The sequence below is a fragment of the Citrus sinensis genome, chromosome 5 (assembly GCF_022201045.2).
Source record: "Citrus sinensis cultivar Valencia sweet orange chromosome 5, DVS_A1.0, whole genome shotgun sequence".
NCBI classification, from domain to species: domain Eukaryota; kingdom Viridiplantae; phylum Streptophyta; class Magnoliopsida; order Sapindales; family Rutaceae; genus Citrus; species Citrus sinensis.
Window position 1 is genome coordinate 25,208,969 of NC_068560.1, and position 22,127 is coordinate 25,231,095.

Below are 22,127 nucleotides of genomic sequence, written 5' to 3' on the forward strand. Positions count from 1 at the left end.
ATTAAAATAGATTTAGACAAATAGGGAAGGAATCTCATTGGGTGATAAAATGATTCAAAGTCCAATTCTATTTTTGTCAGCTGAGTCTACTTCTTCATGCTGTGGTGTTAGGGTAAGCTTTCTCCACAAAGTGAATTTTTTTAATTTGTGCTCATTGTTACTCAAGTAAAAAAGGGTGGTCTTAATAAATTAATAATTGTTTTATTCTATATAAAATTATAATGCAATATTTGAAAACAAAAGTATATAACATGTCAATGGAGTCCATGTATTAAAATTTTGAATTAATTGGATTAACTGCTGGGCATCTCTAATAAAAATTTGTGAAAAGGAAGTAAATTCAAAAAAAAAAAAAGAGCCGATCACTAGGTTATACTCACATTAAATTTCGTGCACACAAAAAAAAAATCACATTAAAGCAAAAGTTTATATAAATCAACGGTGAAAGATGACATCCTCTAATTTAAAGCTGCTTCAAAAATTATATGGATTCCCCCACTTGATCCCACTATTCACATGATTTTGAAGGAGTTATAAGTTACAACCGCTATAACTTAGCAGCTCACACACACACACACACATATATATATAATACATATGAAAGTACATTAAAACAAAAGTTTAAATAAATCAACTGTAAAAAATAACACTACGTAATTTGATGAAACAATTACAAAGATTCTTCACTTTCATAAATAATCACACTCATATACTTTTTCTTTTACATACGGAAACTCACTTGTTGAAAGAACCCTAAGTATTTACATGGTTGTATCTAAATGCAAAGGGAAATACGGGTGACTTCTAAAATTAAGGAATTGAAATTTCATTTAAAAAAAAAAAAGAGCCAATTTTTGACTCTATTTAACGAAGTTTTTTTAAATTCTTAAAGCCCAAGCCCAGAATTTAAAAAAAAAAACCCATTTTAAAGCCCACAAACAAACGAAACAGTGAAAAGCAAATATTTGTGACCAATTAACAGCAAACACGGGGTAGGTGAAGATGGTGAAGCCTAGAAGATTACATCAACGCTTGCGGTGTTCTTCACTCGCTTCTGTTCACACACAACCCACACTCTTATAAAGTTAGTCAAACTCCATAAATCCATCAATATCCACACCCACACACACACACACACACACACACACACACTCTCTCTCTCTCTCACTCCCTCTTTCTCTCTACAAGCCCTCTTCATTTTCCTCCCTCCAAGGGGTGTTCTGAGGTACTACCGTTCGTCTCCTTTCCCTTATGTTACTTTTGATCCGAACAAAGATCAGTATGGGTTCTTGATGATGTGTTTGTGTTGACTTTATATTGATCACCGACTGTCTTTTTTTTTTTCCCTCTCTAATGTTTTTTGCTTGAAGATCAGAACTTGACTGTTAGATTTGATTGTTTTGTTGTTTCTGCTCCTGGGTTTACCTCTTTATTAACAGATCTCATCGATTTTTAGCTCAAGATGAGGGGTTAACTACTGATGATGACTTTAAACGTTTTTCTTATTTTTATAAGAGAGAGAAAAAAAAAACCCCCTTTTAACCATGTAGTGTTTTATAGTAAAAATGGGAAGATTAATTTCTCACTGAATTAATGGGCTTGTGCTGAAAAATTGCTCTGTCTTATAGCTTGGCCATTAATTTTTTGGTGGGAGTTAACTGCTACTCAAGATTTGGCGGAAATTTTTTCATGCGCTTGTAGCTTTTTGTTACTAATATTATGGTTTCTTCCTTGTTTGGTGTATTTGGTTATGTTTTTTCAATGACACTTTTCGGTGTAAAAAAAATTGTTTTTTTTTTTAATGTTTAAAGTTCGTGCCTTAGCCTTATGCTTCTGATTAGGCTGAAATTATATGTTATAATTTAACTGATTCCTTTTTTTCCTTTTTCTTGTTAATTCTTCTGTTTCCGGCAACGGTTTTTATTTTGTTTTTTGTTCTGCTGGCGTTGTTTCTATAGTAGTTGGAAGTTTGTGATTTTTATACTCTGATGGTTCACTAAATGTGATATTTTGTGCTGCTCAGATCACACAGCACAATGGTGAAAGCAGTTGCAGTTCTTGGTGGAACTGAGGGTGTCAAGGGAACTGTTTCCTTTGCCCAGGAAGGAGATGGTATTTTATTCAGTAATTAGTTAGTCGATTCTGAAACTAGTTGTTCTTAAATCATGTCTAAAGTAATTTTTTTGGGGCCTTTTTTCCCCCTTCCAGGTCCAACAACTGTATCAGGAAGCCTCTCTGGTCTCAAGCCTGGTCCTCATGGATTCCATGTTCATGCTCTTGGAGACACAACAAATGGTTGCATGTCTACTGGTATATATAGCCCCTTGACTATGAGTATTTCAATTATGTGTATCTATAAGTTCGGGGAAAGCCCTGGACGGGGGGAAAATCTAAAATTTGCTATTAATTCATCACTTGCTGGTCTTCTTTCAGGACCCCACTTTAACCCTGCTGGAAAAGAACATGGAGCTCCAGAGGATGATAATCGTCATGCTGGTGATTTAGGAAATGTCAATGTTGGTGATGATGGTATGTATATGTTGCGGATATTGTCATGTTGACTAATTAGTTGTTTGTGGTGTGCGATATTTGTCAAAGTCATTAACACTTTTTCTGGTTTATACATCTGATTCAGGTACTGCTACTTTTACAGTTGTTGACAATCAGGTACTCTTTCATCTTCTTGTCATTTAGGCTTTGTTATGTTTCTCTTTATATGTTCATGGACCCAATTCCAATGAACTCATTTCTATACTGTTATATACCTTTTGCAGATTCCACTTTCTGGACCAAATTCCATTATTGGAAGGGCTGTTGTAGTCCACGCAGATCCCGATGATCTTGGCAAGGGTAATATAAATGTTTTCAACTTCAGGACTCTTTTTTTCCCCAAGCTGAATATACTTCGATGCTGCTTTGTTTACATTCAATTAAACTGAAGTTGAAAGAAATGATTTGATATCTTGATGAAGTGTTAAACTCTTTCAATCATGTTGTCTAATGTATAGGTTGAGTAAGCTATAACAATGATATATTAAAATTTGAAGTCAAGTTTCGTGTACTATGGATCATGTTTTCCCTAAGCAATACTTAATTTAGTCACAGAGATGTATTTTTTTTTTTTAAACTCTTGTTTACAATTTATTTATGAATGTTCATCTCCCTCAGGCGGTCATGAGCTGAGCAAAAGCACTGGAAATGCTGGTGGCAGAGTAGCTTGCGGTAAGTTTGTTAACTTAATCATTCCCATTAGGGTTCCTCTGCTGTAATTTTGCATATTCTTATTTACTCAGTGTTCCATCACCGGCAGTGTTTTGCTTGCAGACACAGGTCCATTATTTCATGTGGTTTAAGATGTTTTGAACTAGTAATTAGTGATCATTAATTTTTTTTTTTTGGGGTCTTTGCAGGCATCATTGGCCTCCAAGGGTGAAGCCTTATCTCATCGGACAATAATAAATTCATTTGATATGATGTTTTGAGTGCATTATAGTCCATATATGCTTGAGTGTGACTTTTCAAGACTATGATCTTGAATAAGAGAAATCTATAACTTTGTTGTGTATCTTGGATGGTTTTCTTATAATCTCCATCTTTACATTTTCATTTAGTTTATCCTCAGCTTTTGCTTAGTGTTTAACTTTCTCTGGAATCTGGAATACCTGTAATCTTAATGCAATGTTTTATCGTAGTAGCTCACAACGTCATATCATGATTTGTACGGGGATCATTCATAAGTGACTACACAATTTTGTGAATAGCATTAGTTGTCATACATATTTTAGTTCATCTTTTTGGAGGAGACTCCACATCCGTGAACATATATCATTACTAAAATCAACTTAACAGTCATGAAAAGCCTTGGATATGACCTTCAGCCAGAACTTTTCCAATTTGGGTAGTAGCATGCTTCCAATTCCAGAGGAAAATAACAGGAGAAACAATTGTATATATGAAGTTGATGTTGACGGATAAAAGAAGGCAAAACCCAGCACCATATTTGTGTACAAGTAACAGAACTAGTGGGAGGATCATGACATTGCGATTTACTATGAATAACACATTATCTGCATTGCGACAACTCATTGTTGTAGACTTATAGGTTGGCAAGATGCCAAAAGGGGCTTATTTGGTTTCAAGGAAAATTTGCAACTGGCAAACGAAGACCAAGCTCGAAGCTTCTCAAGATCGTCTTAAAAGGCAAATCAAGCTGTTTTCTGAGGTTGGTAGCTCTCTCAACTGCGACATAAGTGATTAATTAATGCAATTATATCAAATCAAATGATGTCGCCAAGAGAGGAGAAACACGCGGCAATTGAAAATTTCACATCTAAAATGGAGTCAAATTTTAGATGTGTCCGACCCGAGCCCACCCATCTAAAGGCCAGTTTATGGATTTCAAGTATGGATTCGTAATCTTCTTGTAAGTATGTGAATTTATATAAAGGTAATTTTGACATTCAATGGGTTTCTTTACAAAATAAAGGATTTAAAAAAAAAAAGAAATTATCAGTCATATACTCTTAAATGATACCAATATCAAATGTATTACAATATTTTTTAAGTATATCACTCGTATACCTTAAGTTGACAAAATACTTCTGCCGTTCACCAATCCGTTCACTACCGTTTGCAAGCGCTGACATCATAAGAGTAATCTAGTCTTCGTAAAAAATAACATGTCGTCTCATTTACCTAATAACAAATGATATGTCATATGATATATAGATAAAAATGACATGTCATTTCATTTATCGGGTAATTGTTAATAATTGCTAAAAAAAAGTTACTTTACAACCGAATCTACTCCTCCAAAATTTTACTTGGATTTTTGAAGATCTACTCCTCTAAGCTCCAACTGAAATTTTTTATGATATAATATGGATATTTTTTACGAATAATTGTTAATAATATGTACCATTAATAATTCATATTTTTTAATAAAAATGTATTGTTAATAACAAAATAAAAAAAATTGTGCATTCAAAATTTACATTAATTTTCGGGGTAAATTTATATTTTTACCTCATTTTAAATTTCAAGAGCGAAATAGTCAATTTGCCACAATTCTGTTAACTTTTTAACAGAAGTTAACAGATTGGTGGACAGTATAAATGTTTTGTCAACTTAGGGTATACGAGTGATATATTTGAAAAGTGTTGTAGCGCGTTTGATACGGGTGACATTTAAGAGTATATGGCTGATAATTTCCCTTTTAAAAATTTGAGTGGGGAATTCATATCAACATCCTTTATTGCTTTCTTGTATCATTACGTCGCATGCCACTTTGGGCATGTTTGCCGCGCGGGTTTATGAGGGGCTGCACTGGTCTATATAATTTTTGAAAATAGTGCGGCAATCAAAATGAAAATGAGACCCCCAACCCCCTACGTGTCTAATTTGTACAAGCCAATTTTTATTTTAATTATTTATTTAATATTAACTATTATATTCAATACAACTCAAATAGTATATTTTTGTCTTATATTAATTTATGTTTATATGATAAAAAAGAAAAGATGCTGAAGTCCGCTACAGATAATTATATTTTTATTAATAAATCTAAATGATCAATTAATTTTATATTAAGATATTTATTAAATTATATAGTGTTTATTTAATATAAATAAATAATAACTATCTAATATTATTTAATAATATTAAATATTAAAAATATACACTGCAGTTAATACTCCACCAAACATAATACTGTATTACTTAATACATTCCTACACAATACAATCCATTATAATTTATTACCGTCCAATACAATGCACACGCCAAGCGCTGCTCCACATTTCCAAATCTTTTTAGTCACTCACTCCTGTATAAACTTCTTGTAAGTTTGTGAATTGACCCATTCAATTTGGAGAAAATTTTTTGTTTCCCCCGGCATATAAACGGCCCATAACCTGCTTTGTCGGGTACGTGTCTCTTTTAAAGCTGTCAGGCGACTTTGGTAAAAGACAAACAATTGGTTGCATTAAAGGGAAGGATTATTTATAATTTAAAAATTATTTTGAACATTCATTTTTAATAAAATAATTTATTATAAAAATATCAGTTATTAAAGTTACTATTAAGGAAAATTTACTATACGTCAAAATAATATAATTACTTTGAATATCCATATAACACACTCGTTATTGAATCTATAATTCTTTTGCTTCCAATCTTGAAAATTTTATTTCCAAGAACAAAACTTATTTGAACAATAAATAAATTGATAATTTGAAATATTTTAACTACAAGATTTGTGAGACTGTTTTGATTTTTCAAAATGTTGAATTAAATTAAAATGTTGTCAAGATGTTCATATAGTCTTTTGATTATTATTAAAAAAAATGGAGGAGGGAGAGGAAGCGGAAATTAAAGCCAAATAAACTGCTGCATCCAGTCACAGCATCTCCTAACTTCTTCTAGCTTTTTTTTTTTTTTTTCAATTGTTATTGCAGGCAAATAAATGAGTGTAAAAATCAATATTAAACGCACTCTTTAATAAACAAAAATCGATAATTAAAATTGTGTTAAAAAATTTATTTACAACTTGACGTGATTCTATTTGTTGTAAGTATATACTAAATTTTTTATTTCTTATTTTGTTGTTCTTAATAATTTTTTGTTGTTTTTAGTAAGTTAATTTAAATGGTTTAAATTAAGATTTTTTTTATATATTTCAATGAGTGTACAAAGTAAAATTAAATTTTTAAATTTAATAGATAAGTATACCGAGAGAATGTTCAAAATAAATCCACCCCTTATTAAAATGTATGGAGATGATAAAGAGAATCTCATTGGGCGGTAAAATGATTCAAAATCCAATCTTACATTTTTTTTTGTTTTTTTGTTTTTAACTGGGTCCATTTTCTATTGCCCTATCTCCATCAAAGTGAATTTTCAAGTTATACTTATTATCGTTACTCAAGTAAAAGGGTGTTCCCAATAAATTAATAATTGTTTATTCGATATACAATCATGATAAATATTGCAAAACACAAGTATATGACATATTCAACGGAATCTATATATAAAAATTTTGAATTAATTGGATTAGGTCGTGGGCATCTCTAATAAAAATTTGTGAAAAAGTAGTAAACTTAAAAAAAAGGAAAAAAAAAGTGGGTCATTTGATTAAAATCACATTAAATTTTATTGACAAAAAAATTAACATTAAAAATAAATTTTATATAAATTTTAAAATTAAGAAATCTTCGGCTCTTCACGACCATTTTATCAAACCACAAATACAGATATGTTTTTTTTGTCCTATCGCAAAACAAGCATTGAAGAAATTAAATTAAATTTCATCCTCAAATTTTTTTTAAAAAAAGTCAATTTCTGGACTTTATTTAACTTCGTTAAGCCCAAGCCTAAACTCTAGAAAAACCCAATTTAAAGCCCACAGACATTATAAAGCAAAATATGGTCAGAGCAGCGACGATCGTTAAATTTTTCTCATCCCTGTTAATAAATTTAAGGTGAAGCTGTTAGACCCACGAAAATATTCTTTTGTACCCATTTTTAATAAATTTTTACATTATTAAAATATTTCTATATTGTTTTACCAATAAGCACTTATTTACTAATTTATTAATAAGATAAATTAGATTTTTTTCTTATCTCTCTACACAAACACCGTAAATTTTAGATTGTTTTTGTTTTTTTTATCTAAAATCTGAATAAGTCTGAATTTTGCTGAAATCTGAATGAAAATATCTGAATGACATGTTTGTTTGCTCTTTTCAACATTTGAAGAGAAAAACTTAAAAGCTATTAGTTTGAAATAAATATCCTATTAAGTGGACCGCCGATTTTCGATGTTCCGAGGAGTCCCCTATAGTCCCAGTTTGGATTTCATTTCCTTACTTGCTTATCCATTTCATGCACTATAAGGAAGCATTATTTTCTATTACATTAGCTACTGGTAAGCCATTGCGAATTGACCAAGCTACTGCCTCTTTAGCTTACCCTTCTGTAGCTAGGGTGTTAGTGGAGTATGATGTCACTCAACCTCCGTTGCCACAGATACAAATCGTTGTGCGGGATTCTGGATTTTGGCAGAGTGTAATTTTTGAGAAAATCCCACTCTACTGTGCTTCTTGCAAGCACCTTGGCCATACCATTGAGACGTGTTACGTGGCCAATCCGGGACTTCGTCCTCAGCGGCCCAGTGGGAATTGGCAGACCAGAATAGATAATAAGAAGTCAGAAGTTCTGCCCTCTGATACTCTTCAACCCTTGGATACTCCACGACCTGAGCTGTCCATCACTAAGCAGACTGCAGACTGCAGACTGCAGATGCAGGGTCTCCGATTGTACATACGGAGAACCGAGTTAACGCTACAAACTCTATCTCCATTCAGGAGTTGATTGGCCATGATGTCACGACTCATGATTCTAGGATCCGAGAACCAAGTGAGTATAATACACATCTTCATCAAGCATTCAATACAGATTTTAGGCTTTACAATTCTCATACTAATAATGATGATAGTTTTGACTATCAATTAGCAAATAATGACCATTTTCTGTCTACTCCTGAGAATGATAAGAGAATTGACTCTAGCCCTGATTTTAGTGTTGTCGATCATTTAAAAAAGGCATTAAATTACTTGCCGGCCACAAGTATCGTAAGAGATATTATCACCGTCTATATTAGACTTTTTCTTCTTATATTAGACTATGCCTAAATCATTTCATTTACAGTTATATTTATTTCTTTTGATTGGAGGTTTTGGTTTATGTCCCTCTCCTCATGTATTTTCATTATCTGTTTTAAATGACAGGTATGGGTCCTGCTTAACCCCCCACCATAGAGGGGTATTGATTTAAAAAAATACTCTAAAATATAATAAACAGGGCAAACATATATCTTGGCTACGTGAAGGACCCCTTGCCACCATTGGTCGATGATCGTTCGATAAAAGAAGCAAAGTTTAGGGCTCAGGGAGATGATGGGGATAACTCTGAGCACCTACCCTTCCAAGATATGCTAATGCAATCACAGCAGGTGACTGAAGATGAATGGACAGGCAATGAAGCAGAATTGATCCTTGATCCAAAGGATTTTGTAGTAGGCAATGCGGAGGATATACCTTTTCTTTGTTGGCCATTAATTGATGACTTAAAAGCTAATATTAAGAAAAAAATGTTCTATTAAGAAAAAAAAAATGTTCTTTCCCTACCTTTTTTTTTGTTTGCTACTAATTGATGACTTTTGTTTTTGATGACCTTAATATCGTTAATAAAAAAAAAATCTTCTTTACCTGCCTTTTTTTTATTGATGACTTTTTTTTTAGAAGATTGATGACCTTAATATCAGTATTAAAAAAAAAACTTCTTCACCTACCTTTTTTTTTTGTTTGCTATTAATTGAAGACTCAATATTGGTATAAAAAAAAAATTATTTACCTACCTTCTTTTTGTTTTCTACTAATTGATGACTTTTTTTTTTTTGGAAGATTGATGACCTTAATATCAGTCTTAAAAAAAAAAACTTCTTTACCTACCTTTTTCTTGTTTGCTATTAATTGATGACCTAAAGTTGAGCACGGCTATTTACACTTTAAAAATTATTTTGAACACTCAATTACTCTATACACTCATATACTAAATTTTAAAAAATAATTTTTACTCTGTACACTCTTTAAAATGCCAAAAAAATCACTACTTAAATCATTTAAATTAATTTACTCAAAATACCAATAAAAACATTCAGTACACTCAAATAATTTTTTTTAAGAAATATAGTACAACTTGCAACAGTGGAATTAAGTCAAGTTTTAAACAAAATTTTCAAAATAATTTTATTTATTAGTTTTCATTAATTAAAAAATGTATTTCATATTAATTTTTGCACCTATAAATTTTTTAAGATCAAGAAGTATGGACTTTCACTACCCAATAATAATTGAAAACCAAATGACAATTTAACACAAAAAAGACTAGGTCTAGGCTGCTTTTATTTATTTATTTATTTTTTAGATCAAAGAAAAAAAAAAGAACACCTTTGCAATAATTTCAGTTTATTTTATTTATTGAAAAATGTAAGTCTTACAAATATTTTGTCTTCAAAATTATTTAAAATATTGATTTCCTGCATGTTCAATGAATTATTTTTTAAGATGTTAGATATAAAAGATTATATGTTAAATAATGAGTGTTTAAAGTAATTAAGTTGTATTGACTCATAAAGAAATTGTCCTTAATAGTAATTTACATGATGGGTAATTTTACAATAAATTATTTTATTAAAACCAGAGTGTTCTGAATAATTTATAGAGTGTAAATAACCTCACCCCCTAAAGTTGGTAGTAAAAAAAAAAAAAAAAAAACTCGTTTACCAATTACTGTTTGATTGCTATTAATGATCGCTTCATGTCGGCATTTAAAAAAAAAAAAAAAAAACTTCACCTACCTCTGATTGGTTGCTAGTAATTGATGTTTACCTGTAGTTGTTAACTTGTTATTAGGGATGGCCAAAAATTCTCGCAAATAAGCGAGCCTGTGGGGGTCAGTTTTGTTAGGGTGGTGTGTCGGGTCTAATTTTTCTTTTATTTTATGAAAAACATTTGGTATGGCTACAATTATTTAAATCCATTGATTGGACAGGGAGGGTACGGGTATAAAACACAAAAAACCGTACCCACTAATAAATCCGTTTGATTTTGTATTAATTTTAAAAGCTAAATTTATTAACTAATATTTATGTTGGAATATTTTGAAACCTAAGGACGCCAAAAGAAGATATTTTAAAGCTTAGCAATAATTAAATAAAGGGAAAAGTCTGCCATTAGCATAGATATATGGAAGAAAAAAAAAAATAAAAATATAGAGAAAAGAGGAAACGCGGGTAGCCTCCATATTTTATAGCCTAGAAGTAATTAAAGAGAGGAAATTTCTGTCATTAGCATAAAAATATGGAAGAAAAAAATTAAAAATATAGAGAAAAGAAAAAAACGTGGGGAGTCTCCGTATTTTAAAGCCTTGAAGTAATTAAATAAAGGAAATGGTTGCAATTAATAAAAATAGGGAAGAAAAAAAATTAAAAATATAGAGAACTGGAAATGCTAATTCCGATTCTTGCAGTATTGATTAGAAAAAAAGACTGAATTTCTTTCCAAAATCCTCCATCTTAGAATGTCCATATACTTATAGTTTGAGGGAAAAATCGAAATTCTTAGCATCATTAATCAGGAGTCGCGCATCAATCATTAACATTTCATCGTATTTCTCTATATGAATATTAAAAATTTCCTCCTTCTTATTTAGTAATTTCATATTTTTATTTAAATAAATTTAATATTTCTATTTAATGACGGGGAATCCCCGATTCATTCCCATTCAAACTCACAACAAGTAAGGGTAGAGAATGAGAATATATACTATTAAATGAATATGGACACAGATACTGTCGTTCCCGAATAATACCTACCTGGTTGCCTTCCGTAGCTGTTATTTGGAAGATAAATCCTAGAGCATTACAATTACGGTTACAACTACCATGCACAAGATCTATTGATAAATCGCATGTGATAAAATAGTTTAAGAAAATATAGACCATTAGATTTGATGCCTTGTATAATCATCGGCTGGAAGTTGTCTTCAAATAGTTGAGAGTTTGCAGGCAACTGACGGCAACAACATGTGGTGGCCTAGTTGAAACAACCAATGAAAGGAGAAATTCGATGTACTGCTCTTAAAAATTAGTTATCGTTGCTTCTCTTTCTTTTTCCAAAATGACAAATGGCGTGGGCACTTTTTTGGGTAATTGTCTTTCAAAAAATTCTAATTACAATTTTAATTATATTTACGATTTATAATTTCAGTTGCAATTTCTTACAATTACGATTAAAATTGCAATTACAATAACTACATCAATAGTTTCAATTTCAATTATTATTATTATTTCTAAGTCTATTTTTTTTTATTACATGAGACTATTGTTCAAATTACAACTCATATTACATGAGAGTATAACTGATATTTACAAATCAGATTATTACTGGGACCAACTTACATCAATGCTAATGGAACTCTGCTCAGATTTTAATCCTCACAAATATTCGAGGAATGTCTACTCCTCACTTTTAGTAAGGGCGAAGACTACCTTCACTCAATTTTAAGATTTGCCCAGATTTTAACCCTCACAAATATTCGAGGGATGTCTACTCCTCACTCTTGGTAAGAGAGAAGACTACCTTCACTCAATTTTAATTGAAGAAGGAAATACTCTCACAATGCATTTGTGGGGGTTCGAACTGCTGCTCTCCAAGTTGGAGGGCAGCAGCCCTGACCACTCGGCCAAAGGCCGAGTGGCTTATTTCCAAGTCTAATTAAAATAACTATCACAACTTTAATTTCAATTGTAATTCCAATCACAATAGTTACAGTTACAATTACAATTTCAACTCTAATTACAATAATAATTACAATAACAATTGTAATCGTAATTCCATCAACACTAACAATGCTAATATAATTCCATCAACACTAACAATGCTATTATAATAAGATTTAATAACAATTACAATAGCAATAATAAAATTGTAGTTGTAAATTGTAATTACAATTTTTTTAAAGTGCAATTGTAATTACAATTGCAATTACAATCACACGTATAATTGCATTGTTAATTGTAATTAAAATTACAAATACAATTGCAATTGTACAAGAACAATTACAATAGCTATTACAATTACAATTACAACTTCTATTACATTGATAACTACAATTCCACCCAAAATTACAGTTGCAATTCCAATTCCAATTCCAATTCCAATTAAATTCCTATTATAATTACAATTTCAGTTCCAAACTTCCGATCACAATGTCGACGACAATTCCAATTGTAGTCAGAGTTACCATTTCTGTTCAACGACAATTACAACCGTTGACTAATTCCAATTTTGATTACAATTACAATTTCTATTATAATTGCAATTATGGATTTTTCTATGATACTATTGTTATCCCCTAAATTTTCATAACATTCAGATTAAATTACTGAGAAATACGAAAGTAGAAGTGAACCTGAATCCATGGTGATTCGTAGTGGTTCTTGAGTATAGGAGATGGACTTCCAATCTTCTATTTTCTCTTGAGTTTAGAATTCTCTTTGAGATGATTAGGGAATTACAGAGGATGATGAGAGATTGGGGACCATAACCCCTTTTATATAAATATCGTGATTATTGGTTTTCTTTTAGAAAACTCAACAGTCACGTTATTTATGATATTATCACTTCAGCCCCTCATTAAAGTGATGATTAAATTCTGGTATCTATACATTTAATCCACAACAATTATACCTTTAATCATTTAATTAACTTCAAATAGATCACTTAATTCTTGACTTATTAAATAATAGTACACACATTGTATTTATTTCATGTGTGGCCCCAAATATATTAGATTAATATAAAATTAATTTAACAATCTCCCACTGGGCCACAAATAAAAACTGAAATGTGTTTAACTTAATGAACTCATAAAATTGCTATTATGTCCTTAGAGAATATCTGAACAATATAGTTCAACAACCACATCGGTATAGGATCATAGCGGCCTTTGTTACATTAATCGTAACTCAACCATCCATGGTCACATATATCAATATAGTTACATGACATAGATCAATTGTGGATGCATAGCATGGAAATTACATGCAATGTGATCTAAACATGTCTATTCCCAACTGGTCCTAATTTACTTTATTGAGATCTAAACTTAAGTTAGTCTAACAGAGTGTAAGGAACTGAAATACTTTATTTCTGCAGAAAATAATCCGAATAATATAATTAAAATCTAAAAGTCACACTTAGTAATTATACAAACTCCCACTAAATCTGAATATCCTCAAGTAGAATCACACCCATACGAGCAGTGTGCTCATGAAAGACTTTAGGTGCTAATCCTTTAATGAGCAGATCCGCTATCATGAAGTTTGTCCTAATGTGCTCTATAGATATTTGTCCACTATGCACTCTTTCTTTCACAACAAAGAACTTGATTTCAATGTGTTTTGACTTTGTAGAGCTCCTGATGTTGTTGGAATATAAAACTGCTGACTTATTGTCACAAAATATCTTGAACGGTCTTTCTACACCCTCTAGAATGCGCAACCCAGTGACAAAATTACGCAGCCATATTCCTTGATTAGATGCCTCATAACATGCTACAAACTCTGCAGCCATAGTCGATGAAGCTACAAGTGTCTGCTTGGCAGATCTCCAAGAAATTGCTCCACCAGCCAACAGGTAAATATAGCCTGATGTGGATCTTCTGCTGTCTTGGCATCCAGCAAAATCAGAGTCGGAATACCCAATGATCTCTAACTGATCCGACCTCCTATATGTGAGCATGTACTCCTTTGTTCCCTGTAAGTACCTCATAACCCATTTGGCTGCTTTCCAATGATCCATGCCGGGATTGCTCAAATATCTGCCCAACATGCCAACTATGAACGCAATATCTGGACGCGTACATACTTGAGTATACATAAGACTTCCTATAGTTGAAGAATAAGGAATCTTCTCTATTTCCTGGATTTCAAGATTGGTCTCAGGGCATTGACTAAAGCTGAATTTATCTCCTTTGGCAACGGGGGTGTCACCTGGTTTACTGTTTTGCATGCCAAACCTCTTCAAAACTTTATCGATATAGTTCCTTTGTGACAATCCCAGAATACCCCGAGAACGATCCTGATGTATCTTGATTCCTAAAACAAATGAGGCATCACCAAGATCTTTCATCTCAAAATATTTTGATAGAAAACTCTTGGTGTTGTGCAGTATGCCTATATCATTTGTGGCAAGTAATATGTCATCAACATATAAAACCAGGAATATATGTTTACTCTCACTGAACTTGTGATATACACATTCATCAATAACATTTGCCTCAAAACCATATGAGATAATTATTTGATGAAACTTAAAGTACCACTGACGAGAAGCTTGTTTGAGCCCATAGATGGATTTGGTTAGCTTACAAACCATTTTCTTTGGGTTTTCCAACACAAAGTTTTCTGGTTGTACCATATAAATTGTTTCCTCAATGTCACCATTAAGGAAAGCAGTTTTAACATCCATTGATGTAATTCAAGATCAAAATGTGCAACAAGTGCCATAATTATCCTAAAAGAGTCTTTCGTAGAAACCGGAGAGAAAGTCTCTTTATAGTCAATTCCTTCTTTTTGAGTAAAGCCTTTAACTACAAGACGTGCTTTATACCTTTCCACATTACCATTTGAATCCCTTTTGGTTTTAAATATCCATTTACAACCAATGGGCTTCGCACCGGAAGGTAATGAGATGAGTTCCCAAACTTTATTGTCTTGCATTGACTGGTACTCTTCTTTCATGACTTCAATCCATTTATGAGAACTGGAGCTTTGCATGGCATGATGAAAATTGATTGGGTCATCTTCCATCACTCTATTTTCATTCTCATGTTCCTGAAGAAATACTATATAATCATTCGGAATAGTATTTCTCCTTTCTCTTGTGGATCGTCTTAATTGCACAGACTCTTGAGGTTGTTAAGTTTGTTCCTTAGGAACAATCATCTCATGTTGATTCTGGGGTTGAACAACATTGTCAGATGGTTGAGGATCCGAATTTACTTTATGATCAATGACGGGTATTAAAACTTGTACATTGTCAAAAGCAACAGTGGATCCCTCTTCCTCTTCAAAGACAATGTTTCTTACTGGATTTCTCCCCCCCAAACTCAACATCCTCAAAGAATGTAGTAGTTCCCGTCTAAAAAATTCACCTTGTACTGAGATCATAAAACTTAAAACCCCTTGATCGCTTTGCATAGCCAACAAAGTAGCTGCTTACAGTTTTGGAATCCAATTTCCTTTCATGAGGTCTATAAGACCTCGCTTCAGCTGGACATCCCCAAATATGTAAATGATTTAGACTAGGCTTTTGACCCGTCCAAAGCTCATAAGGTGTTTTAGCAGCCGCTTTAGTTGGCACTCGATTTAGGATATAAGCTACTGTTTTTAGTGCTTCACCCCAGAGTGATTCTGGTAAAGTAGAATGACTGATCATACTCTTTACCATGTCCTTAAGAGTGCGGTTTCGTCTCTCAAATACACCATTCATGCTAGGCGATCCTGGCATAGTATATTGAGGGACAATTCCACATTCGTTTAGGTATTTAGCAAACGGTCATAGACGTTGTTCTCCTAAACCATCATATCTACCGTAGTATTCACCACCACGGTCAGACCTGATATTTTTAATCCTTTTGTTGAGTTGTAACTCAACTTCGGCTTTAAACGTTTTGAACACATCCAAAGACTGTGATTTTTCATGAATCAGGAATATATAGTTATATCTTGAATAGTCGTCTATGAATGTAATGAAATATTGTTGACCATTCCAAGTAACTGTGAGGAATGGTCCATAAATATATGTATAAATTAATTCTAAGATGTCTGATGTTCTGTAGGCTCCTAATTTCTTACATTTGGTTTGTTTTCCCTCGATACATTTAATACAAATATCAAGGTCTGTAAAATCAAGAGATCCTAAAATCTCATCAGACACTAATTGCTCAATTCTAGCTTTAGAGATGTGACCTAAGCATTTGTGCCATAATGAGACCGAATTTTCTTTCTTAATTTACGCCTTGTACCTCTGGAATTAAAATGCAGGTTTTCATTATAACTTGAAACAGTTTCTAGTAAATATAGATTATCATAAGCATTAAGCAAACTGGTTCCAATAACATTAGAATTGATAGATAAACTAAATTATTTGTTTACAAATGAACAAGAATAACAAGATTTGTCCAAAACAGAAACTGAAATCAAATTCTGTCTAAAAGACGGAACAACAAAAGTATACAACAAAAGTATCTAACAAATCCAAATAACAACCAGTTTTCATAAGTAATCTAAAATGCCCAATTGCTTCAACTTCTACCGTCTTGCCATCTCCTACATAAATGCATCTTTCAGCATCACTTGGCGGCTGGTAGCTCAGGCAACCCTGTAGTGAAACACAAATGTGAGTAGTAGCACCCGAATCTATCCACCATGTGTTTCTTGGTACTGAAGCTAAATTAGTTTCAGAACAAACCAAAGTAAAAAATGTACCTTTTTTTACGCGCCATGCGTGATATTTTTTACATTCTTTCTTCACATATCTAGGCTTGCCGTAGAAGAAACAACCATGCTCGACCTTTGGTTTCTTTGGCTCTAGACCCTTAGAAGCAGCAGCTTCACCCTTTTTCTTTCTTTTGCCCTTATCTTTAGAAGTGCTTACCACATGTGCACATTCGGTTTTCTCTTGCTTCAGTCTCTCTTCTTCTTGCACACAAAAGGAAATCAGTTTATTGAGATTCCACTTCTCTTTCTGACATTTGTAACTGACTTTGAACTGATTAAATTGTGCTAGGAGAGAGATAAGGACCAAATGCACAACCAAATCATCAGATAGGTCGATCCCTAATGCCTTAAGCTTAGAAGCAAGATGAGACATCTCCATGATGTACTCCCGAATGTTTCTCTTGCCTTTATACTTCATTGAAATCAAGCTTGCCAAATGCGTACTTGTTTCATCCTTATCGTTTTTTGTAAAATGTTTCTGAATTTCGGTAAGAAACTCACTAGCACTTGTAACCTCATCAGTTATAGCACTCCTAAAGACTTCTGGAACACCGAGCTTCATGATCATAAAACTCATCCTGTTAGATCGATCCCACTTCTCATAGTACAACATATCCTCAGATGTACTATCAACAGTGAGTTCGTCCGGCTTAGGGTGTCTGAATGATAAGTCTAGATCCATGCAACCTAAGAGAATCATCATATTCTCTTTCCAGTCCTTAAAATTAGTCCCATTCAGAACCGAGACACTATTCATATTTGCAGATATAGAAGTAGCAGATAGAAAAGCTTAATAGAGAACAAAAAATAAAACGTAAATAATGCTCACATTAAACAACTCAATTAATAATCTTTAAAAATTTAAAAACAAATTATAACATTTCAAGATACCTAGTACAACATTAGTAACAAGTCTTTGGACTATAATACTAACTGTAAATGGTAATCTTGTTGCAATGATCAAATTTTGACAATAAATTATGTCAAGTAATGAACCAATCTTTGGATTAGTACATTACTCACATTAAGGTATCTTAATAATTGTCACAAATTTACCATCACAAGTGTGTGTGCAATTAGGCCAAATATTAACCTTCTTTTGGGTCGCTTAACATCCGCATGAATTACACAAACACAAACATCTAACACCCCAAATAAACTAATCTACACAAGAGATATCACTTTGGTGACTTCCTGCTTTAATTAGCATATCATCAATGTTAGACCAATAATAAACTTATGTTATAAATCATTTTAATTTAAAGATTATAAAACCATAACCAAAATAATTAATAAAACCGAAATCGTGGCTAATTATAACAATTACAAAATTCCAAGCAAAATGATATTAATTAAATAATATCATTAAAACTGAAACGATGGAAGTAAAGCCACTTCATACTTAAAGCGAATTATTGAAAACATAACCAATCCAGATCATAAAGCATGGCCATTCCAACTAAAATCAAATTTCAATGCAACTAAAAAAAATGAAATCGAAACATTAAAAATAATGGCCACCGTAACTGAGAATCAAAGCATGATTTTGAAATTGAATCCATGATTTCACATGTTCAATCTACTAGTTTCGTTTTGTCATGAGTCCATCAAAACCAATTTTAATTATTCCCGATAACTGAATCATGCATTAACAGTTTGATTCGACTATAACCATTAATTAGAAATTAATAACTCAATAATCTAATCATGGATGGGGCTCTGATATCACTTGTTATCCCCTAAATCTTCATAACATCCAGATTAAATTACTGAGAAATACGAAAGCGGAAGCGTACCTGAATCCATGGTGATTCGTAGTAGTTCTTGAGTATAGGAGATGGACTTCCAATCTTCTCTTTTCTCTTGAGTTTAGAATTCTCTTTGAGAGAATTAGGGAATTACAGAGGATGATGAGAGATTGGGGACCATAACCCCTTTTATATAAATATCGTGATTATTAGTTTTCTTTTAGAAAACCCAACATTCACGTTATTTATGATAATTATCACTTTAGCCCCTCATTAAAGTAATGATTAAATTCTGGTATCTATGCATTCAATCCATAACAATTATACCCTTAACCATTTAATTAACTTCAAATAGACCACTTAATTCTTGGCTTATTAAATAATAGCACACACATTTTATTTATTTCATGTGTGGCCCCAAATATATTAGATTAATATAAAATTAATCTAACAACTATATGATCTCTTATATAATGCAATTATAACTCGTTCTTTTCCTTCTTTAATTTGTAAAAAGTACTGTTAACCAATTAGATAACGGGTTACCATATTTTTAAAGGACTTATATCTTTTATTAATGTAATACCCTTGATCAAACTAACAGTGCACATTTGTTATATTTAATTATTTTGCAAGATTTTCTCATATCACAAGATTGAATCACGCCTCCCCTAATCTAAATTTCCGGGTCTACCATTTTATTTTCCATTACTTTTACCCTTAATAAGGCTGGCAGAATTCACAAATCCCCATCGAGATTCAGGATCCCCACTTGTTTAGGATGCGATTTGGGATAAAATTTTATCCTAATTCACTATTCGAGATGAGATTCTAGACATTTGAATATCTCAATTAGGATCCTAAATGTCCTGAAATATAGGCTTTTAGAAATATATGACAAGTCAGTTTAATTAATTACATATACTTCACGCATCCATCATATATGTATGATAAGTCGTTTAGAAAAAAAAATTATATCTATATATATGACATATAAGTTATTTTAGTATCACATGTCGGTTATATGAGTGAAGGCGTGCTGTGCACTGTCCTTAAGATTATTTCTACTCCTTAAAATAATATTTTAGTGCGAATAAATTGTTGACAAATTTTCTTCGGAACATCATGATTATAACTGTTGTAAGAGGGCACACTCAACATAAAAATTTAGAATAACAGAGAATTAAATATAAAATATGGTGTTTTATGTGGTTGTACTTGGAATGTGGAAGAAGTAGCTGGATTTAGAAGAGGGAGTCGGGAGAAACATAATATAGGCAGCACAAAGATTATGTCTGAGATTTTTTTGTTGTCAGATGTACATATAACAAAATAATGGTGATACATGGATATTTTTCTCAATGATGCATTCAATAAATAAATTCAAAAGGGACTTGATATAATTTGATAAAAGAATTTTGGACAAGACAAAAAAAGCCAATAGAAAAAATAATAGCCAAAATATTGAACTTTACAGTTATAATTATTTACAACACTTCTTTGATTATCTTCGACGTGCTTTCATACTTTGAAAACGTTGAATAATGGCTTCATTGTCAATTTACAAGTACATCTCTTTTTATGTATACAATTAAATTATCGGGCAATTATTGAGAAAAAAAAATCGTCATCACCTACCTTTGTTTTGTTTGTTTGTTCTTAATTGATGTCCTAACGTCGTTATTGAAAGAACCAAAAAAAAAAAAAAAAGCTTCTCCACCTACACTTATTTTGTTTGTTTGCTAAAAATTGAGGACCTAACCGTTTTTGTTGTTTTTTTGAAGCCAAAAGCCTAGAACACTACAGCAATGCTCGTAATATTCTTCATAATTTATTGAATAAAACTCAACCATACAATCGTGCTTATAGATCTGTATTTATACTTAGTTACAATGTAAACTAAATCTGTTTTATATTCTAAACACACTAAATCAGTTGGTTAACAAAGTAGCTGACTCAGCTAACTAACTCTTTACACGTCGCTATCAAGTTATCAAGTGTGCTCATCCTCACAGCTCTGACCATGCTCTATAACATCCCCTCTCAAGCTAAATTGTCCAGGATGGACATTAAGCTTTCTGCGAAGATAATGGAAGCGATCAAAAGTTAGTGGCTTGGTAAGTATATCTGCAGTTTGATCCTCACTTGGAAAAAATTGCACTTCAATCTTTTTGGTTGCTATTTTCTCCCTGATAAAGTGAATGTCCAATTCAACATGCTTGGTTTTAGCATGATAAACTGGATTGTAAGCCACAGCTATGGCACTTTGATTATCAGACCACATAATAGGTTCTGTAACAGGCTTGATTTTCAACTCACTAAGCAGAGATTCAATCCATACAACTTCAGATGTAGCTTGTTAATTAATGCAAACCTCACCACCGTATTGTATGTACTAGAAATAAGGAACTAGTGGGAGGATCAGGGACTGAGAGTCTAAGTGGGTGTTGTTGCCTTGTTGGGATGCTTGGAATGGTGGTTATGACATAGCAATTCACTATGAATAACAAATAATCTGCAGTGAGTAACAACTCATTGTTATAGGTTCGCAAGATTCCGAAGCGGCCCTTTTTTTTTTTGAACTTGTGAGTCGATCCATCTTGAAGTTGGAGGGGCTTGTTTGCTTTCAACGAAAATTTGCAAGTGCGGGTTTAGGAATCGCTAAAATGCAAAAGATGGCCAACCTCCTCAAGATTGTCCATACAAGGCAAATCAAGTTGTTGTCTACTGTTAGCCACTCGGCCTTTGGCCGAGTGGTTAGGGCTGCTGCCCTCCAACTTGGAGGGCAGCAGTTCGAACCCCCACAAATGCATTGGGGGGGAATTTCCTTCTTCAATTAACATTGAGTGAAGGTAGTCTTCTTCCTTACCCAAGAGTCAGGAGTAGACATCTCTCGAATATTTGTGAGGGTTAAAATCTGGGCATAACTTAATTAGCATTGATGTAAGTTGGTCTTAGTAATAGTCTGATTTGTAAATATCAGTTATACTTTCATGTAATATGAGTTGTAATCTGAGCAATAGTCTCATGTAATAAAAAAAAAAGTTGTTGTCTACTGTTGGTAGCACCCTCAACTACAACATAAGCGACTACCTAATCAAATGATGTCGCCGGGGAAGGAAAAACACACGAGCTAATTGACAATTGCACATCTAAAATGGACTCCATTTTTTCATGTGACCAACCCCACAAAAAAATAACTTCTTAGTCCCGTAATGAGATTCGAACTCTAGACCTTTAATCTAAAAAGGTAA

The 22,127-nt window shown here is 32.5% G+C and overlaps 2 protein-coding genes across 2 annotated transcripts; one reads left to right on the forward strand and one right to left on the reverse strand.

The window, feature by feature from the left end:
• Positions 1-1,056: 1,056 nt before the first annotated feature.
• Positions 1,057-3,610, forward strand: LOC102628406 (superoxide dismutase [Cu-Zn]). The gene is made up of 8 exons (XM_006471743.3): positions 1,057-1,225; positions 2,024-2,112; positions 2,209-2,310; positions 2,434-2,529; positions 2,636-2,667; positions 2,775-2,850; positions 3,169-3,222; positions 3,411-3,610. Exons 2-8 carry the CDS (start codon positions 2,037-2,039, stop codon positions 3,431-3,433), a joined length of 459 nt encoding a protein of 152 aa, XP_006471806.2. The 5' UTR covers positions 1,057-1,225; positions 2,024-2,036; the 3' UTR covers positions 3,434-3,610.
• A 13,179-nt stretch (positions 3,611-16,789) lies between these two features.
• On the reverse strand, positions 16,790-19,018 carry LOC127902532 (uncharacterized). Its single transcript, XM_052441821.1, has 3 exons — positions 18,922-19,018; positions 17,114-17,843; positions 16,790-17,006 (listed from the first exon to the last, which is right to left on the reverse strand). The coding sequence occupies exons 2-3, from the start codon at positions 17,826-17,828 to the stop codon at positions 16,978-16,980; spliced, it is 744 nt and encodes a 247-aa protein (XP_052297781.1). The 5' UTR covers positions 17,829-17,843; positions 18,922-19,018; the 3' UTR covers positions 16,790-16,977.
• Between the last annotated feature and the right edge of the window lie 3,109 nt (positions 19,019-22,127).